The sequence below is a fragment of the Mytilus trossulus genome, chromosome 2 (assembly GCF_036588685.1).
Source record: "Mytilus trossulus isolate FHL-02 chromosome 2, PNRI_Mtr1.1.1.hap1, whole genome shotgun sequence".
Taxonomy (NCBI): Eukaryota; Metazoa; Mollusca; class Bivalvia; order Mytilida; family Mytilidae; genus Mytilus; species Mytilus trossulus.
The window spans coordinates 49,848,051-49,871,264 of NC_086374.1; the positions used below are offsets into that span (position 1 = coordinate 49,848,051).

Genomic DNA, 23,214 nt, shown 5'->3' on the forward strand with positions numbered 1-23,214 from the left:
AAAATCAGGCCATCTTGTGTTTTATTAAACAGTTTGTGAAAATGAACTGAATCTATAATAAGCCTCTAAATGACCTTTGGCTGAACTTATACAAAAAACAAAATGATACAGCTGGTTTTATCACTTACCTGGAAAACATTATACCTGTACAAAATTTTACTCTGTTTTGACAAAAAATGCTTGTTATAACTTATAGGTTGACCACAGCACAGCTGATATGACAATTAAGCAAATAAGTGCAGTCATATGATATAAAACAATATTATCAAACTCTAAATTTCAAAAATATTAAGTCTTCTGATAAATCACATCAGAAAAAATAACTGAAATGAGGTCAGTTTTATTAAAAAAAAAATAACCAGCTTAAGGTGCAAGATACAATTTTCTAAGATTCATTAAAGTGTACTTCTAAAAGTAGATAGGCATCAACTTACCAGGTGAATTAGGTGAATTTTATTACAGTAACTATTCTATACTTATTGCTTAAATGAGGATTCTTATATTTTGCATTTCTTGCAGGCAGTTTAGTTTATAGTTTAAAAAAAGAAGGTTTTGCATCTTTTCTGGACCTCCCTGTTTGTTTAGATGTCAGACTTAAAAGCAGGTGTGCACTCAACATCTTTCAGGGAAACATCTATTCATCTTACTTATGTACTGAATATAGTTCATAAATTATTGCAATTAATAAACACATATTTTCTTTGAAACCCTAACAAGACATTTTTTACAAGTTTTAACTGTAAAAACATCTGTTTGAAGTACACATACTGCTGAGCTTGACAGATGAGGCACAGCAGAATTATTAATTAATTAAAAAAATCATAACTATTTTAGATGCACTTTATTTCTTACAATACGCAACACTGCTTTTGAAAAATATGCAAAAGACTTCAGGGAACTCTTTATGTTCTGGTGACAGGCTGTTATGAGTTTTCATTAAATTCATATAAAAGTAATAACTCTGTATTTAGTTTTTTTAGTGTCAGCAAGTTGGAATCTAAGTTAGGTACTCTTAAGCATGACTATTCATTATTAAATCATATTCAGCAAAGTTAATTAATAAAATATTCAAAATTCAATTTTAGGTATTAACAAAATTTATTTATCCTTTCATAATATTATAAAAAATTATAAAGATTTATGCACCAAAATGATTATAAGAAATACAAGTATAAACATCATTTAAAAAAAAGCACACCCGTTTTAATGATGGTTGAGTTAAATTATCAATGAGGTATAACAGTGCAGGATAAAAGAGCATTCTGTTTCATGTTTAAAGCTGTATATAATCCTTTGTTTTGAACCTCAGTATTTTACTTGTATATATGCTACAGTCATAACTTTGTTCAAAACATATTTGAATAAAAGCTGTTCCTCAGAGAAGCAAACCTAATGATTTTATTATTTATTTATTTTTCTTTTCACAGGTGAAAGTTGTGAAGTTTTCCTACATATGGACAATAAACAATTTTAGTTTCTGTAGAGAAGAAATGGGTGAAGTTTTAAAAAGTTCCACATTCTCAGCTGGAGCTAATGATAAATTAAAATGGTAAGAATTCTGGAAGATTAAATTATGTTGTTTATACTTCGTTTAAAAAATGGTATTACATGTATCTAGTTTGATAGATGATAAATGCAGGAATATCTAATTTCATTTAATGGCATCATGATGTAAGTAGACAAACATTCACAAAACTTTCTGTTTTTGATTTTTCGGGAAAAAAAGAGAAATCTCTACAAGGTGCAATACCACCAAATTATAGTATGTCACATCCGGTTGCATATGAAAAGGGTAGAAAAAAATATTCCCTTAAATTTGACAGTTGTATGAAATCAATTCAACATTTCATTGCAGTAAAAAAATTCTGGTCATACACATAATATATCTTGGTGGTTTCAAAGCACAGCTTTTTTTTTATTTGGTGTTTCTGTAGAATATTTTGGAAACTTGAGGTTACATGGCTACTTTAGCTAATACACAGGGAAAAAAGGGGTGAACATTTGTTTGGTTAATTTCTGGTGAAATGTTATGTAAAATCTTGTCTACTGTGAGTACTGGAAAGGATAAAACTTTACACATGCCAAGTATTTCCTTATTTAAAACATAGACAAATTCTACACAATTTTTTAAAAATGCGCAAATTTAACAAAGACTAATACAGGAAAATCAATGGTAGTATTACACCCACATGGAAACAAAGAAAAATTGTTGTCGAGTATTGTTTATTCACGAAACAGATGTGTCAATGAATATTCCTGGAGGCAAGATATAGATGTTGGTTTTCAATCAGGACCATCATTTCCACATATATATATGACAGGAATATAGATCTTTAAATAAACAGTTCATACTGTAACATTGAATGTGTTCAATTTCTATTATTTGTTTTCCATTGGGAAAAAATATATAGACAAAAAAAATTTAGGTTCAGTCTATATAAGTCAATCTTAAGATATTCCTAGTGCATTTTGTTACAACCAGAATTATTATTAAAGTTAGTACATTTATAAAGGGATTTAAAGTGCATTCCAGTCATGTGCATTTATATTTTGATTAAATTTGATTTGATTGTTATTATTCTATAAGCTTACAATGGGGGGAAATCGGCTGCATTTAGATCCACTTTTTAAACCTAGTTTAAATCATATTAAATTATCTGAAAGACTTTATAGAGCTGAAAAGTTTGAAATTTTTAATGCCAGATTCAATATTCTAACTGTAAATAGGGTCTATATAAGATTTTCTTTTTTTTATATATTTTAGGTGTTTGAGGGTGAATCCTAAAGGTTTAGATGAAGAAAGTAAAGACTATTTATCGTTATATTTATTATTAGTGTCGTGTAATAAAAGTGAAGTTAGAGCCAAGTTCAAATTCTCAATACTTAATGCAAAAAGGGAGGAAACAAAGGCTATGGGTGAGTTTATGTTACACACTACACAATTAAATAAAATTATTCTAAGATTAACTAGTTCTCATACTTGTGTCATAGAAAGAGTATATATAGTGATGCACATGTTTGTCCGTCCGTCACAAATTTAGTTTCTGGATGATAAAGTCAATGTTTAAAATCATATTCTATAAGAATAGAACTTCTTTCAATCTTTAATTAGCTGCTTGTCAGTGTCTTGGCTTAAAACGTTTAAATGTATCAAACTGACTTGTGTTGTCAATCTAAAAGTTTTTTGCAACAGTTTTGATTTCTGAGTGTCAATACTGCCATTTTAAATAGCATTGATTTTATCATGATACTGCTAACATTTCAAATTGAACAACGCAGAAACCATCGTAATTTTATTTTCGTCTTTATGTTAACATTTAAATCAATATGAAACCTTTCAAACAACTGTAAGCTTTTTTGTATCAACTTTCAAAGTGGCCGTGGGTTGATTGATGCTTGATTGTTGTTACTTAACATCCAGTGCCCTGGGTTGATGGGGGGACTTTGAAAAAAATAGATAGATTAAATTATACTACTGTGGATTCATTTATTTTCATGGGTACCAATTTTTGAGGATTGAGGAAAACTTTCACTTCATAGATATTTAACTTAATGGTTTTGCAAAAGGTTGGCATACCAGCATATGAAAACTTTGTAATTCTTTGAGTAAGTGGTTCACAAAATCCACAAAAATTGGTATCCAACGAAAAGTAATGAATCCTCAGTATCAAGAACACAAGAGACCATATAGTGGAGGGGACAAAGTAATATGTTTTTTTATTTCAATCCATACTGTTGGTAACACACTTTAATTTTTGGTTGGATTATTTTTCATTGTATGTATTTTACCATACTGTAGTACTGCCATTTTGGTTTGAAAATATTGTGGCTCTTTGGCTTTGTTTAACTTGTAGCATTAATACATCTCAGGAAGACTACTTTTCCATCATGATTTGGCTACAAATATTTTGATACACATACTTAATAGAATGATTTGTGATCTTATGCAGTTTACCATAGCATCACAGAAACCTAACACCTTTTATAATATACTTCATCAGTTGCATTTGAATAAATCAAAATAAAAGTGATTAATCTACATTACATCAAACTTCAAGCAACAACATGTCCTCAACAGAATACACAGAAAGAGAAAAAGCAATTAAAATAAGCTGAGTTGTTACATGCACAAAATGTAATGGGTTTGATGAGTTTTACAAATATGGAAACCTCCCTCATTCCACCAATTTAATATATCTTAAAATAAAACATTAAAAGAAATTTGATTTTATATGTATTTACACAAATACTGTATCATGAAATTGAAAGAAAAAAATATTTTATGTTGGATTTTTTTTTTCCTAATATGATTCCTGCTTAGTACTTAATATATTTAAGTTTTTAGTGCAGGATTCATTTTAATGCTTAAAAAATTCAAAATATCTTCCTACGTAGAAACAGAATAGGTAATTTCATACTTAAAGTATTGAATTTGTCTGATCTGAACAACTTTATGTGTTTCTTGGCCATTCTCTTGTGGTAACACCCACTCAATCTGTTCTATAAAGATTCTGAAAAGTTCAAGTATATGTAGGTACCTAAAAACTAACACAAAATGGATCAATTCAACTGAATTTAGCAGACACCTAAATGTATACAGCTATTATTTTATCTCATAAACTTGGATTTTATTGGGATTTTTTTGGGGTGATTAATTTTGTTATAAATTTGAAGGGTGAATTGTTTATTGTACCTTTTCTAAAAGAAAGAAATTATACAGTCAAAAATAATAGCAGGCACATCAAAGTTGTTACAAGTGTTTTCCAAAATTTTCTTTGTTTTTGAGGCTTATCCCTTCGTAGAAATTTCTCCCCAATCTCTTATGAACGAAGATACTGCTTGTGCTTGAAATAAATAAAAGTATTTCATCAACTTTGTTAGTTTTAAAACCGCTTCTTGCAAATTTAGGTTTGGTCATGACATAATCTGCATTCCTAAATAGAAAGTATGCTTGATAAATACCTATAAATAAAAGATGGATGTTTGGCATGCTCATCAATGAGACAGCAACATTGTAATGAAAATATTCAGATAAATCTATCTGTAAAAATTGTCTTAAAAAAAGGACCAGAATAGATATAATATTGTAACAGTATACGCATTGACAAATCCAGAATATAACTGAAGCAAAGACATAAAACAAAAACAATTATAACTACCATAAAGCTTATGGTCTAGTGGTTAGAGTAACTATTGGTATGTATTTCATAAAACTATCATGCTATTTGAGTTCTGTCTGATCTGTTAGTTGTCCTTAAAAGGATTTACAATGTTTCATATATTTTCAGAGATCCATGTGTTGGAAAGATCATTTTCCATATCCTTCATATTTATTCTGGTGATGCCATCTTTAAAATTATCAGACAAAACTGAAATGTAAATCCATCTTTAAAATTATCAGGCAAAACTGAAATGTAAACTTCATAAACATTCATTGTTTTATTTTAGAGATTAAGTTATTGATTACTTTAAGACACAATTATTTATGAATGATTTCTCTTTTAACGAATTATATTTTTGTTTTACAGAGAGCCAAAGAGCCTACAGATTTGTTCAAGGAAAGGACTGGGGATTTAAAAAATTTATACGAAGAGATTTTCTTATGGACGAACAAAATGGCTTATTGCCAGATGACAAATTAACAATATTTTGTGAGGTAAATTCCTGTGAATAGCAGACTATATATAATGCAGTTTGACATTCACAACATTAGTGACCAGCTCAGCTGTCCACTATCAAATGTGAATCACAAATATGTCAAATGGAGAGTGTGTTAACATCTAAGAGATAATATTGACCAATACTAATACTAGATTGGAAATGAAGGAATATTGGATAGATATATTTGGAGACAACACCGTCATGAAACTCATTGAAACAATACTAATTCAAAGAATCCAGGCTTTAAAACTTGTCTTAATCCTGTCCATTACCAAAACCCTAGACCCAATAATCTGTATCTTCACTTTTATTTTTGATATTTGATATTTCCTTTCATTTTTGATTTTAATTTTTTGTGAACATGGATTCCAATGTTTAACAAAAATAAAATCAAAAAGGTCAAAAGGAGAAAAATAAAATGTAGGAAGGGTGAAATATGGACACATGAGAAAAAAACCATTTTGTCTACCAAACCCCCGCATCGTCATAGGTGTTTATTGATGTGGGTTGAATTACTCCTGCCGCGCTGTATGATCCACCGAATAAGTAGTCATTAATATTCATCAGTAACTGCTAAAATATATTGAATATGGGTATTGTTCTTTGTTAGGAAAACCTGTAGTCAGTACAAAGTATCATTATTTGAGTCAAGATATAAAACAGTGACCAAACATTATTTAAATATATGAGACCGTTATCCATGGTAACCACTATCTTACTGGAATGTTTATGAACAGTTTAAAGTGACCTTTTAGACATATTTTGTTTTTCATTTTGTTAATTTTTATAAACAGTTATGTTTCATGTTTTGAAAAACCCATGTAACAGTACAGAGCATGTCCAATAAGCTCCTAAAATTATGTGATATAAATATTGTTTTGGTCAGTTTTCATTTTCTAAAATATAATTATTCTTCAAGATGCTAGTTTTACAGTATAGGAAAAAATAAACTGTAAAACTACGACATAAGTTCCACTGTATTATCAAATTTACAGCTTAAGGGCAGAATTTTTTGTATTTTTTTGTGTTATCAGATTTTTGGGTGGCTGTCTTATTTGTTTAAACTCCTTTTATAATGATCAAGCATCTGTTACATTCAAATTAACTTGAATTAAACAAGGTTTGCTGTCAATAAAATTTTAATTGATTTGATTTCAGGTCTCAGTAGTAGGTGACACAGTAAATGTGTCGGGACAGTCAAATTGTACCCCAGTCAAAGTACCAGAATGTAAATTAAGTGATGACCTTGGTAGTCTCTTTGAAAGGTCATCGTTTAGTGATGTCACGTTATGTGTTGGAGGAAGAGAATTTCAAGCTCATAAAGCAGTATTAGCAGGTTTGTTTTATTTTTGTTTATTTATTGTTTGAATAAAGCCTAATTATCTCCACAGAATGTAACTTATTTAACAAAATCCTATATAGATATATTAAACTAATAGATTATAGGTATTTAGTCTGACCTTTGCCATATGTATTTATTTGTACTTTATTTATTACCTGAACAAACTCAATTCTAATAATGAATTTATATATAAACTCATTACAACTGCAACATCTGCAGTGATTGTTTACAGAACAACTATGTTAGGTACTACAGAGGAGATTTTTATGTTTAGTCCTCAAATTTTCACAGATTTGAAAACAGGATATGGCCAACACCTGGTGTTTCTCAATGGATATGATGTAACTGCACTAAGTTATGCATAAGAAATTATGATTTGACATTTGAATATAATGAGTCTAGTTAAAACACATGCTGCACGTAGAACTTATATAACAAGCTGTGAAATTGAATTGTAAATATAAGGGAGATAACTCTAACTTAAATGTATGGAGGATTATTATAATATAACTATTACATTATAATACAATAAGTAGAAGTACTTTTGTGTTCACAATTAAATTTTCTTAGCCTTGCTAGCAGTTTTGTTATCACTGACCATTAATTATCTGAGTATAAAAAAAAATATCTCTAGAAATCACCAGAGCAACTGAAAGAAAATTTTATCCCAATCATTCTAAGTTTACCAATGAGAAGTAGATATGTGATATGTGTTACTCTTCCTATATCAACCAACATGGCAGACTATAATAAAAGAGAAAGCAAAGATAAAATATAAAAAGTGCATACAAACTCTTCTTAAGCATTGTGCCAGATAGAGAACCAATGTTTACAAAATTCATCTGTAATTGATGATTGATTTCATTATTTGCATTTTGATAGATATATTGAACATTTGAAGATCAAATCCTCTATTTACTTCTGTCTTTTACAGCTAGGTCTCCTGTCTTTAATGCAATGTTTGAACATGAAATGGAAGAAAGAAAGCAGGTTTGTTGATTAATACTTTTGATTTACAGAAAGCATTACTTATGCTCTATTTATAAGATCATACTTGCACTTAAATATTGACCAGACCTTAAATATCTTACCTTAGATAAAACTGGTACCATGTTGCAGAAGAGTTGCACAATTCTCTCAAAAGAATTTTTGGTGGCCATAAGGATGCTGAAAAATCTGACCTGATAGTAGATTTTAAAGAATATAAATTTAAAAGAAGATTTGGGGTATTTTTCCTGAGACAGCAAACAAAAATACCAAGCAACAAAAAGACATAGATCTAGAAGTCAAAGTAGAGTCTTCAACAGACATCCTTTAATTCACATACTTTCTATACTTCACTTCACTTTGACAACATTTTCACAAAATGAGTTGTTTTTTTCAGAACCGTGTAGAAATTACAGATGTTGATCATGAGGTGATGAGAGAAATGTTACGATTTATATACACAGGGAAAGCCCCCAACTTAGACAAAATGGCTGATGATTTATTAGCTGCTGCAGACAAGGTATTTTAACTTTATTGTATTGCAATAAATTTTAAATCCAACAAATACAATAGCAGAATTAATTATCTATTGGCTTAACATCAGTCTGCTTTAAAGATTCATAAGGTTAGATAGAACATATGATTGTAGACTTATTAAGCTTCTATAGAGTAATTTACCATTTTTTCAGACATATCCCTCCAATAAATTTTATATCTGTTTCTTTACATTGATTCAGCACTATGATATTAAATATTTATCCCACTCACAATTCTGCAATGCCCTATTGATACTGTTATCTGTTTGTTTAAGAGTCTATCCTTTCTGTTAAATCTTACTTGTCTGGTGTACTATTGAACCATTAAATGTTGTGGATTCCTATAAATTTGGAATTACACTGTGTATTTTCAGTTTAAGTTGGGACTCTATTCCTGTTTGAGAAACCTTGGCTTTCACTTCCTGTTTTTATACACCACCTACAATATTAGAGGAGCATTATGTTTTTCTGGTCTGTGCGTCTGTTCGTTTGTACATCTGTCCTGCTTCATGTTTAAGTTTTTGGCAAGGTAGTTTTAAAATGAAGTCCAATAAACTTGTAACATAGTACACATGTTCCCTATGATATGATCTTTCTAATTTTAATGGCAAATTCGAGTTTTGACCTCAATTTCACAGTCCACTGAACAGAGAAAATGATAGTGCAAGTTGGGCCTCCATGTACTATGTACACATTTTTGCAATACAACTTCAAATTAACATCAAAACATAAATACCAGCTATACTATCTGCCTAATTTGACTATGAACATTAATATAACAATATATATATTATTAAATAAAATTGAATCACAGCAACTTTCATTAATATTAAATTTCTTTTTCAGTATGCATTAGACAGATTAAAAGTTATGTGTGAAGAGGCATTGTGTTCAAATTTAAGTATAGAAAATGTGTGTGAAGTTTTGGTGCTAGCTGATTTACATAGTGCTGACCAGTTAAAAACACATGCTATAGATTTTATAAACAGGTATGTATTGAGTTATCTAATCTGTTTTATTGTAACTTTAAGAGTTGAACATCATCATTTAAATCAGCATTTGATTATTCATGTATTATAACCATTAAGCCTCATTACAAGACAAAAAATAATGAACTGGAAGACACAGTGAAACTAGTACAAAACATTAATCGAAATCAACAGTAGCAAAATTTGATATACCAGCTTGAAAGTCTAAAACCTGTCATTTAAAAACTTATTAGTGTACAAATTAAAAATGTACATAAAAAAAGTACCAGTGTATAAGTCTAAAACCCAGGCTAATCATTAAAAAACTTATCAATTTACAAGTCTTAAACAAGCTAACCAATTTACAAGTCTTAAACAAGCTATCTGAAAACATACCAGCAAGCTAGTCTAAAACCAGTATTGAGATGTGATAAATAAAATGAACACATGTTGATTAAAAACTAAACATAATAAATCTCTTTTTTTTCAGTCATGCAACAGACATTATGGAAACCCAAGGCTGGAAAACATTAATTCAAAATCATCCTCATTTAATCGCTGACGCTTTTCGTGCTTTAGCAAGTCAGCAGAGTCCACCATTAGGTCCTCCAAGAAAACGAGTGAAGACTTCATAGCCCTTGTAGTTAACATTAATAGTATATGAACTACATTAGCTTTCCTGTAAATTATTCCCAGCAAATTATGTGATACTGTTGCAACAGATTTTATATTGAGGACTTGATCAAAGAACAGACTTGATATAGACGTGAGGAAAACAGCATACAGATAAACCTACTAACACCTGAGGGTTAGTCGATAAATCTTTTGACGGGGATCACTCTTGTGACAGTTAAAAAGAAGAAAGAGAAAGTTGCAACCTTTCCCATTTATTCCTTTAGTTTAGCACCAGGAATAATTGCTATGGTTAAAGTGGCAAAGTATCGTGAAGAATTTAGAATGTGGAATTCAAACTTGTCAAGGACAGGTTACTACAGATAAATTAGTCGCTAGTTACTAAATATGTATTGACACTTAATAAATGATCCATGAGTCATTAGTGCATTTTATGTATTTATAGTTAAACTGGTATGCTATTATTTGTACAGAAAGCATGTTTAACTTTAATGTTAAACGAGTGAGTGGTATGCTTACTTAATAGAACCATTGCAATTGTAAAACTCCAATATTTTGCAATATCAAAAAGTCTCAAAGCTGTTAAATCTGATTGTTTTGTTCAATTGATTCAGTAATGTTCCTAAAAGCCTATTTTTATATAGGTTCAAAGAATGCATGTTCTTCTTTTGCCTTCTTTATGCTTTATTTGTACATGTAGTATTGCAAAATGTATTGTTCAAAGACATTTTGATAGGAAATACAGTTTTTTGTCAAATTTAAACTATGCTGTTCAAATGCACTGTTAAAAGCAATATTCATCGCATATTTTTCATTTATGTGGGCAACTTGGGATCGCTGACCCAACTCTGCTTGATATAAAATCAGTCAGGTATTGTTACTCAATCTGAATATTTTCATTTTTACATGTCCGAAATGTGCATGTAATATTTGCCACTGGATGTTAAACATAGAATAAATCTCCAAACAATAGTATTTGGCTTGAATTGTGCAACAATTATGTTAAAGTTTGTGTCTTTGTTCCTTTTCATATAATAAATCAGTGCTTTCACACAATTCTTTTATTTTTTGCATCATTTTACATATTTCTATATCCTTTGTTGAACTGCAAAGCAGCAACTTAGGATCCCATAAAGTGAGGGCTATTTAAAGGATAAAAGCAAACACTGTTTGTACCAGGAGATTAATGATATGTTTTGTAGTGAAACATAAATCATAGTTTTTTTCACCATCACAACAGCTGTTTTATTTACCATTTTCGCAGAATGAATGGATATTTGTATGATTGTAATCTGTATACATGGAATTTATGTTAAAATGTATTTATGACTTTGTAAATTTTTTGCCAAATATCACAATTCCAAATTTGGTGTCATTAAATTAAAGAATATTAGCTAGTGTAGTTTAAGATTTAAATGCTATAGGATAATTATTGAGAGAAATAAAGAACTTTTTGAGAAAGATAAATGCACATGTAAGGTATATGTCAGTGAATAAGGTATGTGAAGGCTATTTTATTTAAATGTATGTATCTATGTTTGGGTGGAATGTATTAATAAAATCAATTTTGATAGCCCAGCACAATTTTTTTTTTTAATACTATGATTAATGTAATTTGACAGTAACCAGTTTTGAATCTTTGTAATGTAGACGCTCTAAGATAAAGGAAAAGAACCAGAAGAGTTAGTGTTATAGTGTTGATATTGATGCATTGTTTCAAAAATGAGAGCACACTCGAAGCTTTTAATTTTTTTAAAGGCACAGAAACCTGTTTACAGTATAAATAGTGTATTGAATATTGGACATGAGATTGAGGTTCAGCAGGTCTGAACTTATTGTTGATTGTGTATTATTTTGACTTATTTCAGCTAAAAAAATGTAGGGTTGTTCCATTCAAACAAGCAATCTACCAAGGGAAAGCATTTAAAAATAGGATCATCATTCATAGATTCAATTATAGAATTTATCCACTTTCACTATACAGCATAAATCCATAGCCGAGATTTTGAATTGTCTCCCCTTGATCTTATGTATGTTTGTTAAGAAACCGTCCTAAAAAATATAGAATACCATACATAAAAACAAAAGCATTTCTTGATTTCAGTTTCATTATTAAATACTTTTTTCAAATTTATAAAAGTTGCTAGAAACTAACTTTATTAAAGTGCAAAATAGGGTTTTTGTTTTCTTGATTAATTTTTTCTTTTTCTTTTCTTTTCTTTTGTCTGGTTAATGTTTTATGAAATTATACTAAATAAATCAGGATTTTTGTAATAAACTACAAATTGCATTAAACATTTAAGATATTTAACAGAGAAAATGACACTGATAAACAAAGAAGCACAATTAATGGACTAAATAGTCTCAATTTACCCAGATTCTAAATATCGAGGGGTAAAAACCTATTTATAGTCTCTATCCCCTGGTACTTGATTACTTATCTTAACTTATTGTTAAACTATGTAAAAATTTACTTGTTCCGCTTATATGAGATATTTTTAAAACAAATTGATAAGTGCCCCTCAAAACTTAATTAACAAGTAAACCTGTTTATAAATAATGCAAAATCCACATTTTTATTGGAGAATGCTACGGTTATGTAAGATTACTCGAGATTGGATAATAATTTTTTGTTTACAAAAGACCATTAATATTTTATGCATGCTGTTTAAAAAGTATTTATTATCCAAATAAGTAGAATATTAATGCAAGTCTCTTTGTCACAGCATCATGGATATAATAGGCCATTGCTATTTACTTATTGGTATGCTAGCATTCCTTTGTCATAGCAAGACCTGCTTAACTACCATGCTTCATCAACTTCTGAATTTTTAGCTCACCTGGTCCGTCGTCTGTCGTCGTTAACTTTTACAAAAATCTTCTCCTCTGAAACCACTGGGTCAAATTAAATTAAACTTGGCCACAATCATCATTAGGGTATCTAGTTTAAAAAATGTGTCCGGTGACCCGGCCAACCATCCAAGATGGCCGCCATGGCTAAAAATAGAACATAGGGGTAAAATGCAGTTTTTGGCTTATAACTCAAAATCCAAAGCATTTAGAGCAAATCTGACAAGCAATTAAATTGTTATTCAGGTCAAGATCTATCTGCCCTGAAATTTTCAGATGAATCCGACAACCCGTTGTTAGGTTGCTGCCTCTGAATTGGTAATTTTATGGAAATTTTTGCTGTTTTTGGTTAATATCTTGAATTTTATTATAGATAGAGAAAAACTGTTAACAGCAATAATGTTCAGCAAAGTAAGATTTACAAATAAGTCAACATGACCGAAATGGTCAGTTGACCCCTTTAGGAGTTATTGCCCTTTATAGTCATTTTTAAACCATTTTTCATAGATCTTAGTAATCTTTTAGAAAAATCTTCTCCTCTGAAACTACTGGGTCAAATTTAACCAAACTTAGCCACAATCATCATTGGGGTAGCTTGTTTGAAAAATGTGTTGGGTGACCCGGCCAACCATCAAAAATGGCCGCCATGGCTTAAAATAGAACATAGGGATAAAATGCAGTTTTTGGCTTATTACCATGATTACTCAAAAACCAAAGTTTTAGAGCAAATCTGACAAGGGGTAAAATTGTTTATCAGGTTAAGATCTATCTGCACTGAAATTTTCGGATGAATCTGACATTCCGTTGTTAGGTTGCTGCCCTTGAATTGGTAATTTTAAGGAAATTTTGCTGTTTTTGTTTAATATCTTGAATATTATTATAGATAGAGATAAACTGTAAACAGCAATAATGTTCAGCTTAGTAAGATTAACAAATAAGTCTATATGACCAAAATGGTCAATTGACCTCCTAAGGAGTTATTGCCCTTTATAGTTAATTTTAAACAATTTTCATAAAATTTGTATATTTCACTATCATTTTCCACTGAAACTAACTGGACCAAGTTCATTATAGATACAGATAATTGTAAGCAGTAATAATGTTTAGTAAAGTAAGATCTACAAACACATCACTATCACCAAAACGCAATTTTGTCATGGATCCATCTGTGTCTTTTGTTTAATATTCACATAGACCAAGGTGAGCGACACAGGCTCTTTAGAGCCTCTAGTTTACATTCCTCAACAGTTTTATAATTAGGTGTGCTTACTAAAAATAACTCACAATTGACCCTCTATAAATATTTTGAATGCTATCTATTATCAGTATTTCATGTCTTGAAGATTGTGTACCTTGTATCCTGTCGCTTTGTAAACTGAATTTAAAGTACACATTGCATTTTTTTTTAATTCTCTTTTAAGCAATACCTCTGTTTTATCTATTATTTATATACGAGAAAGAACAGATAGGGATATACATAATAAATATTCTAACTTTTTCTTTAGAGATAATTATTTATATATTCAAACAAAATATGGCCAGTAATATTGACATTTTTCAATAAATACTGTGGATTCACTTATTTTTGTGGGTACCAATTTTCGTGGATTGAGGAGAATATGCATTTTCAATGATATTTGATTTCATGTTTTTTGTCAATCTCTGCACACTAAGCCTTTTGAACATTTGTAATTTGTTGAAGATTTGAATTTGTGGATCACCCGTATTCATAAAACCCATGAAAATTGATATCCACTAATTAGAAATGAACCCACAGTACTTTGAATTTCTGTTTCTCGTAGAGGTATTGGTTTCTAACAAGTCACTGTGTGCAATTTTATTTAAAGGTCCAGTAAGAGGTACAAGTCAATATAACATGTGAGGAATGATATTTTTTTGAAGACTTATTTATTTGTGTTAGTGCTAAGTTTAAATGGTTATGAATCAATATTATGGGATGACTCAGCTTAGTCTTTAAGTCTTTCCTATGCTTTTCAGTCTGAAGTAATTTATAGGTTTTCACAAAGTATTGTGTATTTTTAATTAAGCATGATCTTTTGTGTAAAATGCTTTTCTTTAAAAAAAATAATGGGGGAAAATGTGATTAAAAACTTTCAAATTCAAGAAAGAGTTGAAACTGATTTTCCTTATTTGTAAATTTATTTCACAACAATGTCATTTATTTAAAGTCCTTTGATCTTTACCAATATTCAAGTATCACTTACATCTGTATGTTTTTTTGGAGGTTTAAAACAACATGTTTGGTAACATTATAATAAATGTGAAAGATGAATCAGAACTGCAAATTTGATTTTTGAATTTGGCAAATTTTGAATACAAGTATGAAAGTGATGAATGAATAAATGGAAATATGGGGTATAAAATAGCATCAATGGATATAAACATATTCTGTTGGAAGTAAATCTATGTATTTTCATTTAAACACATTCATTTTTTTTAAGGATATCTGCTCTGATGCATGAAAACATAAAATTTGCAGTATTGTTAAAAATTGCATTCAGCAGTCGTTTGCTGATTTTTTTTCCTATTTATAAAAAATACAAATTGCTGAAAACATTAAAGTACAATATTAAGACTTGAATTTAAATATCAGTAAGTCTAATTTTTGACCTGCAAGTGAAACAAATACAAAGGAAATGGTTTTACCTCTTTGTTGGATTTAAATGCAGGAATTGAGAATTAGGAAATTCAGATAACTTTAAGCTGATGTTATATCCATAAATTTTGTGGTGGGTGAAAAGAGCATTCAATCTCATTCCATGTAAATTATTATATAGGTATATATGTTGTAAATAAATCAATGATCAAAAACTATATTGTCTTTGTTATTCCTGTTATTTTAGTAGCAAAGATATGTTGTAGTAGGACTAGGTTTCAGTTTATTTGGCTCAAAGGATCAATGAAAGCTATATCCACCTGTTGTTTGTGGATCATGTGTTGTCTTAAAAAGTTTTAAAGTATCTATACTCAACCCATGGAGACAGAATTTATCCTGAATCATTGCTTCAGAATAATAATTTTTAGCTTACATGTACCTGGTCTAAAGGGCCAAGTAAACTTTTCTCATCAGTTGGCATCCTTTGTTGTCCTTCGTCTTCTGTTATATTTTACCAAAAAACTTGAAACAACTGGCACAATCATTGGGGTATCTAGTTTAAAAAATCTATTAAAAATTATAAGAGATAGATAGAAACTTAACTAAGCAAAAATGATCAGCAAGACAAGACCTACAAATAAGTCACTATAGTTGAAACTGTCAGGTGAGGCTTTCGTGGAGTTATTGCCTTCTAATTTTTTTAACCATTTTTGTCTACTTTTGCCTTTTATCTTGAAAACGATAGAAGATAGAAACTTAACAGCTAATACATTAATGCTAGCAAGACAAATCTTTGTTTGGCTTGCTTACTTTGCTTGTATCAATGTTTGCTCAAGCATGGCAATTAAGATAGGCGGGGCTTCAGCTTGTATACATCATACTTAAATTTTATTGGACTGTTATGTTTGAACTTAAGGATACTGAATTTTAAAACATCACAAGATGACAAATATAAAGCGCAATCGTAGAAATGTATTTCAAAGATATGCATTTTCATCATCCAACTGATAAGACTGTCGTCAAGTACTTTTAGAAAAGCAAAATAACTATTCGAACACACCTACTCTGATTTAGTGATTCATTACATAGGTATTTCATTTGACCCATATATTTCATCTTTTAGTACTGTGATTTTTTTTTATGTTATAAAGACAACCTGTAGCTTTGCTATATAAAAATGATAGAATCTGGAGCGAGATGATGTATCAAATGTTCTTCCTTTGTGCGTTTTTTAGACAAATTATTCATCTTAAACACACCCTAACATAAGAAGGTTCGCTCGATTTTCTCTTTTTGATACAATTGTAACCAATGTTTTGATTTTTTTTCTTGAGTCACGTAATGGAAGGACAGACACGGAAATAAGTAAACTTATAGATTGATATGTTCTCCGTCCGTATTAATTTAAAAAAAAAAAAAAAAGGGAAGTATTTTCTTCATCCAACTTGATAGATAACCATGTCGTCGACTTGATATCTAACTGTTTTGCTTAACTATGTAATAGATAAATTAAAAACTTATGCAAATGGTTGGTTTTTTTTACAATAAAACACTCGTATTTGAGAAGAAAATTGTTATTTTATTTGTTTCTATTCACTTTAAAAAAAAAAACTAAAGTAAACATAACAGAAAGCACTTATCGCCCTCTCTATAAACAAAGAATAATCAGTTTGAAGGTTTACAAGCAAAAATTAATCCAAAGTGCGCAATATTCAATAACAATAGACATAATAAATAAAATAGTTAAGTCTCCCCTTAATTAATGTATGATCCCTTTTATTAGAAAATCAAGTGCACCTTCTTTATTAGGGTGTGTTTGAGATGAATATTTTGTGTTGAAAACGTACAAATAAAGAATATTTGATACATCATCTCGCTTCAGATTCTATCATTTTTATATAGCAAAGCTACAGGTTGACTTTATAACATAAAAAAATCACAGTACTAAAAGATGAAATATATGGGTCAAATGAAATACCTATGTAATGAATCACTCCAATCACTAAATCAGAGTAGGTGTGTTCGAATAGCTTTTTTTGTTTTACTAAAAGTACTTGACAACAGTTTTTTCAGTTGGATGATAAAAATGCATATCTTCGAGAAAAAAACAAATACAATTTTTTGGCTTCCATTTCTACGATTGCGCTTTATATCTGTCATCTTGTGATGTTTTAAAATTAAGTGTGACTGTCCTTAACTTCAAACATAACGTACAATCAAATAAATTTAAGTATGATGTATACAAGCTGAAGCCCCGCCTATCTTAACTGCCATGCATGAGCAAACATTGATACAAGCAAAGCAAGCAAGTCAAACAAAGATTTGTCTTGCTAGCATTAATGTAAAAGCTGTAAATAGCAAAATGTTGTTAGCAAAGACCAGATCTACTAACAAGTTGAAATTGTAAGGTGACTACTTAAAGATCAGATATTGACCTTAAAAAGACAATTTTTACCCTTTTTCATTTTGAACAAAAAATGATAGAAGATAAATAGAAAGCGTAAACCTGATCTGCAGAACACAATCAACAAAAAAGATCAATGTTAAGAGGTAGGTTAATGGGGAACCACTAATGGTAAATCAATGATATTCAGAATGCAGTTGTATTATCATTGGCGCATATCATTTCCATGGAGATCATTTATCCCTACCAAACTAAAGTCAAAGTCTTTTGACTTTGCAACTTTGGTTATTTAAAAAAAAAATTGTGATCAGGTCAGTTAAAGAGGAACATGGAGACAGAATTTGTCCTGAATTATTGCTTCAGAATAATAATTTTTAGCTTACATGTACCTGGTCTAAAGGGCCAAGTAAGCTTTTCTCATCATTCATTGATTGAATATTGACAAATATTTCAAGAACCTTGATATTTGATATGCAGTGATATTAGAAATGACTCGTTGATCATTAAGATTATGTGTTCCCATACCCCATTTTGATTGTTCATTGAATCTTTAAAATTTGCAAAATATACTTGTTGAAGTTTGTGATTCAATCAGTCAAAGGGGAACAACTTATGATAGGTCAATTATAATTGGTATGCAGTTGTATTACTATTTACATATCTACTTTACGTGGAGGTTTCATGGCTCTGCACCTTATGTCGTGGTTTATAGACTGGATGCATTCCTTAATTTACTTGTTAAGGTATTGCCATTTTATTTTGGCTGTGACATCTAAATTTGGTACATGATCAAACATGCTAGACATATTTTTGGTGAACAGTTTATTGTAGTTCCTTCCATCTCTTTACTGGGAAGCTAAAGGTCAATCAATATATTTGGGTATGGAATAACTGTATTGTGTACAGGTTCTTCTGACCTTGACCTCATTATCATGTTGTATTGGTCATGTTTGTGTTTTCCTGTATGTGTTGTTTTCTCTGGTACTATAAGTAGGTCCTTTTTTGTAGGGAATACTTGCATGTATGTTCCAGTACAAATTGGAATTTAATAGGATCCAGAGTCATAGTATCTGCTAATAGATACATTGTATTTGAATTCTGCTTTGCACTGGATTTAAATTAATATAGATAACGATTAAAATTCCTACTAGCAGACATTAAAATTTCGATTTGTACAGTATGGGATGTGGTATCATACTGAATTCCAATTAAAACTGTAACATCTCTCTAACAGGTTTCTTCCAACCTTGACATCACTTTCATGGTTCATTGGTCAATTTCATTATCTGCTTTAGTTTGGAAGATAAAGGTACAATCGTCAATTGGCAACAATAGAGCTGCCTGATACCGTGTGCTTGTTTAAAAACGGATTCAGTATTTAAATGTAAATTAATTTATATTTCTCTTGAATGTGCATAACAAAATTGTTTCTAGACCGTCTATTCGTATTTACCAAATGGTTCTTGTTGTTATCGTTAAGTCAACTAATCGTCCTGATCATGCATGAAATAGTTGTCAATGGGCTCTAAGCATCCAAACAATCATTCAATCAATCAATCAATAGAAACAACTTTTTTTGTTGTTATTGGAGCATTACTTGATGGTCATTGCACTTTTAAGAGGTGGAATAGTTTATATGATAGTAGTGTGACAAATCTACAGTGGATTACAAATTCTTATGAATAATTGTGTCCTTAAATATAAAGTTTAATTAGCGAATTTAAAAAAAAACACTTTACACCTACAAAATATTCTACAAACAAGACTTACTGTCCAGATTACTTATTTAGTACTTATTAACACGTCATCAATGGCATAATACATATAACCACTGTACTTATTAATATTGTAATTTCAGGGGCAGATTTAGGCGGGGGCGTGGCGGGCGTGCCCCCCCCCCCCCCTAAAATTTGCAAAGCATGGGTTGTCTTTAACTTGTTTCAGTATCAGAAGATACCATTACTTCTTAACATTCAATGTATATAAAACAGCCAGTTTAAGCATAGATCTATGGTTTAAGTAACCAGTCACTTTCTATACTAAGTAACTTAGTAAAAGAAACAACATGTTTACTAATCAACTATAAATATTGTATACTTCAAAGGAAGGTGTCTGAAAATTAAAAAAAAATGTTTTTAGCAGTAAAAGTACAAAAAAATGTTATATTGTATTTGCCGTTTTTATAATCAATTTCTTTGATAATAGAAGTGCCGAATTGTGTATACCGTATTACATGCATGGCCGGGATCACCACAAAATAAAAATAACTTCGTAAATGCATCTCATTCTGATTTTAGTGGTTTGTGGCGAACACAGTATATATGTCTGGCACAACCTCCGAAAATCCAAAAAGTAAAAACAGATATTATGAAAGGACAATTGAAAATCACGGCGAAAAGTAGAAATTTTCGTTTGCAAAATCTAATACTAGTACAGTAGCTAATATTGATCATGTGAGCTGATATGATCTGTCTTGTCTAAATTTGCTTCCGTAGATCCGCCCGTCTATCTGTCAACTCTTTACATTTCCATCGTCCTAACCAATTTTGTCGAGGATGGTGTTACGGAGTGATAAAGTAATTCTTAAGTGAACCGATTTCATTTCACATAATTAAAACCATGTTGAATGGCTAAAACACATTGACGATCTGCAAACAAACTGTAATTTCATGCCATAGATTTAAAATATGTAAATCATCGTTTTACTATTTAAAATGGCATTATTTGTGTGATGTTTCTGTTTTTTCTGTTTAAAACAACTACCAGTACCAATGTCTTTCAAAGATTAGTTGACTGAGATATTTATTACAGTAACTGATATATAGATTATTTTAGAAGTGCTGGTGTCTTGATTGTAGATTGGTTTGCATAGGAACACAGAATCAAAATAAAATGTTCACATGATCTTCAGCTTCTGTTTTGGGCTGCAGCTTTATAACTGTAGCTTTATAAACTCGATCATTGATCTCTTACATGTAGTGCGTAAGTTATTGGTGTTAGGAGATTGTTGAAGATTTTTCAAGTTTGTAGCGGAGACCTTGTCATCATAACTCATAGGTTTTACGCGGAACAGGAACATATTGTTTTACATCTGTCTGTCCATGATCTTTCAGTCAGTCACTATAGTGATGGTAGATTGTTGTCAGGTTGGATTTAACGCGTATTTAAATCGATGGTAAATGTTTAGCATATCAGTATAAAACAGATAAAAATAGAATTTCATCATTTTAATATATTCATAAACAAATTATATGTACAAACTAGTATCTCAATTGTTTGTAAAACAATTGAAAGGTCTTTCCTGTAAAAGTGATGTTTTCGTTATGTTCTTTGTACGACCTTTCGTTTGATATACGACAAGCATACCTTCTGAAACTTTTCGCTTTTTACACTTAATGACCTCATCCGCCTTCATTTTTGAGATCGGAAGTATGATATATGAAACACATAGTAGATGAGCTTTCATTTGATATGCGACAACGCCAAGTTCTAAAACGTTTAAATTTTGCACTTAATAACCCCATCCAACCAATTTTCGGAGGTTGGGAATTTGATATTTCAAATGTACACATCATGACCTTTCATTTGATATACAACAACCCTATTGTAAAAGAAATTATTTTTTTTTGCACTCAATGACCCCATCCAACTAAATTTTGGGGGACGTCAATTTGAAATTTGAATTGTACGCTTTGTGTTCTTTCATTTGATATGCGACAACCTTACCATCTGAGAAATTTGAATTTTTGCACTAAATGACCCCATCCTTCCACCTGGGATGAAAAAGAGGTTTAAAATTTTCATTTTTAAGTAGAGTTTATTGAGACCTTCAATTTGATATATCAGATGACCCCATTTGACAAAGTGCAAAAAATGATGCAATATCAACTATATAAATAGAAGTTATGAAACTCACAAAGTCAATGCAAAACATGAAAATTTCAAATTTATTTTTGGGTGTTTTTTTCCATGGAATGTTTTTGGTATTTGGTTAAACATATAACTATGTCAATCTCTTCAATTTCTTAAACATTTTAAGTGGATAGCTGTTGTTGTTTCAGAAATACTTGCCGCCGCTCGAAAAATTTCAAACTGCATTATCTCTAAAACGACAATAGATATCTCAAATCTGTTAAATGGTAAATGATCTGCAGTTAAAGGACAACACTATAGAAAAAGAAATGGGACAATTTCAAAGTTCACCAAGGTCACAATTAATCATCAAATATATGATGCAATACCGAACTTAAGAACCGGAAGCCGTGGAGACATGGGACTACCACCATTCAACTCAGGACCACTTGACCTTTTAAATATCACAAGGTCAAGGTCATAGTATACTGTGAAGGTCAAGGTGAAATTTCATCATGACCTGACATTGACCTCAAATTGAAGGTCTTGAATTACTGATCATCTTTTCAGTTTATAGTAGGTTGATATCTGTTACCTTTAAAAAGATATACACAAAATACTATACTTTTATTAATCATCCCGTTGTAACTTTTGAACAGACGGTCGGACATTTTTGGGCTTATTATATAAAATGTAGAGTTCGTCGAGAGGAACATTTTATACGCTGTATGTAGGCAGCAAAGTCTTATCGTTTTCCTAATATGTAAGCTTGAAATTGCAGCGTAATTGTTTTTTGCACTCGGTGAACTTTGACCTTGAGTGCATATTAAAGGTCATATGAATTTAAGATTATTGGTGAAGGTTCAAAGTCTCTATGACTTCCGGTTCTCGAAATAAAATTTTTGAATTATTTTTTTTAATTTTTAAAGGGAAATAACTCCTTATAAGGGTTAGTAACAAATTAATTGTTTATGTCTATAAACATTGCCTTCTGTTCTAATACATGCTGTCATTTTCAATTAAATTCTATCTCTGATACTTTTTGAAAAAAATGCAAATAAAAGAAATTGCTTCAAGGGGATATAACTCTCAAAGTAGATGATGAAATCCTATGCAGCCTCATATGGTAATACATCATTGTGAGATCTACCTATTGTCCAAATAAAGTCATGATATCTTTAAACACATTTTGGGGGGACCATGTTGAAAAAAATTAATAAAAGGGAGATAACTTCTTAAGGGGCAGGTGAAATCCTACAAAAGTTCATCTGGTAAAAGTTCATCTTGAGGTCTATCGATGGTTCAATTTTGGGATTGATAACTCCAATAGAAGCGGTAGGAGGGCGTGCCAAAAAAATGCTGGA

At 30.4% G+C, this 23,214-nt stretch overlaps 1 protein-coding gene across 3 annotated transcripts in view; it reads left to right on the plus strand.

Moving 5' to 3' along the window:
- The window catches only part of LOC134707489 (speckle-type POZ protein-like), a 57,801-nt gene extending 41,989 nt beyond the window's left edge, over positions 1 to 15,812 (plus strand). For all 3 annotated transcript variants that reach the window (XM_063567265.1, XM_063567263.1, XM_063567264.1), the window contains exons 3-10: positions 1,428 to 1,549; positions 2,765 to 2,916; positions 5,529 to 5,656; positions 6,820 to 6,997; positions 7,938 to 7,993; positions 8,388 to 8,510; positions 9,373 to 9,515; positions 9,985 to 15,812. In XM_063567265.1, the coding sequence (XP_063423335.1) occupies positions 1,428 to 1,549; positions 2,765 to 2,916; positions 5,529 to 5,656; positions 6,820 to 6,997; positions 7,938 to 7,993; positions 8,388 to 8,510; positions 9,373 to 9,515; positions 9,985 to 10,129 (1,047 nt within the window). In that variant the 3' untranslated portion in view covers positions 10,130 to 15,812. The remainder of the gene's footprint in view (positions 1 to 1,427; positions 1,550 to 2,764; positions 2,917 to 5,528; positions 5,657 to 6,819; positions 6,998 to 7,937; positions 7,994 to 8,387; positions 8,511 to 9,372; positions 9,516 to 9,984) is intronic.
- The last annotated feature ends 7,402 nt before the right edge of the window (positions 15,813 to 23,214 follow it).